At 36.5% G+C, this 1456-nt stretch overlaps 1 protein-coding gene across 1 annotated transcript; it reads left to right on the forward strand.

Annotated features, from left to right (window-relative positions):
* The first annotated feature begins 378 nt into the window (after positions 1-378).
* On the forward strand, positions 379-1227 carry LOC149177640 (F-box only protein 6-like). Its single transcript, XM_089421816.1, has one exon. It carries the CDS (start codon positions 379-381, stop codon positions 1225-1227), a length of 849 nt encoding a protein of 282 aa, XP_089277942.1.
* The last annotated feature ends 229 nt before the right edge of the window (positions 1228-1456 follow it).

The following is a 1456-nucleotide window of genomic DNA, read 5'->3' on the forward strand; positions in this document are numbered from 1 at the left end:
AGATTTGGGTAAACATAAATTATTTTGTAAGTGTATTTATCTATGTGGAAAGAGTTTTGCATAAATAAATTTTGAAATTAGCAAAATATCTTAGATTCAAGTAAACATAGGTTTTAGAGGGGAGATTTGAGTGTAATATTTTCTAGTTGAATTTTATTTGGAATTGTGTTTTATTATTTACAATTAAAAATTATATAAAATTCAAAATAAATTAAAAAAATTCAAAATAAATTAAAAAAAAAAAGCAAAAAACTAACATATAAATTGATATATATTATTTAATTTTTGAAATTCAAATGCAAATCCAAATCCAAACCCAATCTGAATGAAATCTGAATTAGAACTTGGGAACTATGTTAAATCCAAACCTAAATCTAAATGAAATTTGAATTTAGACATGACGATAAAGTATCTTCGGAAGGATCAGCCGCGGGGAGGTTACTAGTAGTACGTCGAGGTTCCTTCTACGTTTGCAATCCTTACCGGGGAAAGTCCATCAAACTACCACGCATGACATCTGCACTCATTTTAGCCGGAGTGTTGACAAATGAGCATAATAATAATAGGCTACACATCTACAATGTCGTTTTCATCGGATGGAGAACAAGCTCATATACACAAATAGTTGAAATATACAATTCCTCTGTAAATTCATGGACGATCGCGGGAGAGATTCCAAGTGATCTGGATGTAATCGATAATATGACATTCTGTGACGGTTATTTTTACTGTTTCTCCGTACAACGCCTGCAACCTGGACCTGGCAAGATGCCCAGGATGCTCGTTTTCAGCATACAAGGTGGAGTAGAATTGCGAATTTGCGCCCTATCACCGTGGCCGGATATCTTAGTGAACAGTCCTGACTGTCAAGTATTCCCTCTCATCACCTGTGGCTCACGGGTTCTGGTGGTGACAGGCCAGCCTGAGCCGAATGGGTTGATTATTTGGGAATTTCGTCGAAATTCTTCACCGTTGTGGGAGGAGATTGCCCGGATGCCTCCAGATATAAGGGCGCGACTTACAGAGGTTTCTGATCACTTCTCGTGTCAAGGAGTGGGGGATTGCATTTGCTTCATCTCAATGCATGGAACGGTTGCTATCGTTTGCGTCTTCTATTTAGATTCAAAATTATGGAGATGGATTCCAAGCTGTGAATTAGGCGGCAATGCCCTTCATGACATCAATTGCATGGCCTTTCATCCGAGGCCCGATATGAGGATTAGGTGAAGCAAAGAATGGCAGGGATTCAGGAGATTAACTCGAAGGGTCAAATTAATTTCACTTTTAAGTGATTTCTATCATCTTTTAACAAAAGAACAAATATGTGCTTTTTTTCGTTTGGATATCCATTTATTTTTTAATATCTTATGATTCAAATGTTCATTACACTTCCATGAATAGTACTAAGTTTTCCATTTGTTACTGCTCCATAAACTAATGGTGAAGAAATAAGGTC

The sequence above is a fragment of the Pinus tabuliformis genome, chromosome 4_1 (genome assembly GCF_031772625.1).
Source record: "Pinus tabuliformis cultivar Carrire ecotype Pingquan chromosome 4_1, CPIR1, whole genome shotgun sequence".
NCBI classification, from domain to species: Eukaryota; Viridiplantae; Streptophyta; class Pinopsida; order Pinales; family Pinaceae; genus Pinus; species Pinus tabuliformis.

Excerpts from the sequence above, each read along its gene's own strand:
- LOC149177640 (XM_089421816.1), top strand. The coding sequence starts at position 379 with ATGAAATTTGAATTTAGACATGACGATAAAGTATCTTCGGAAGGATCA.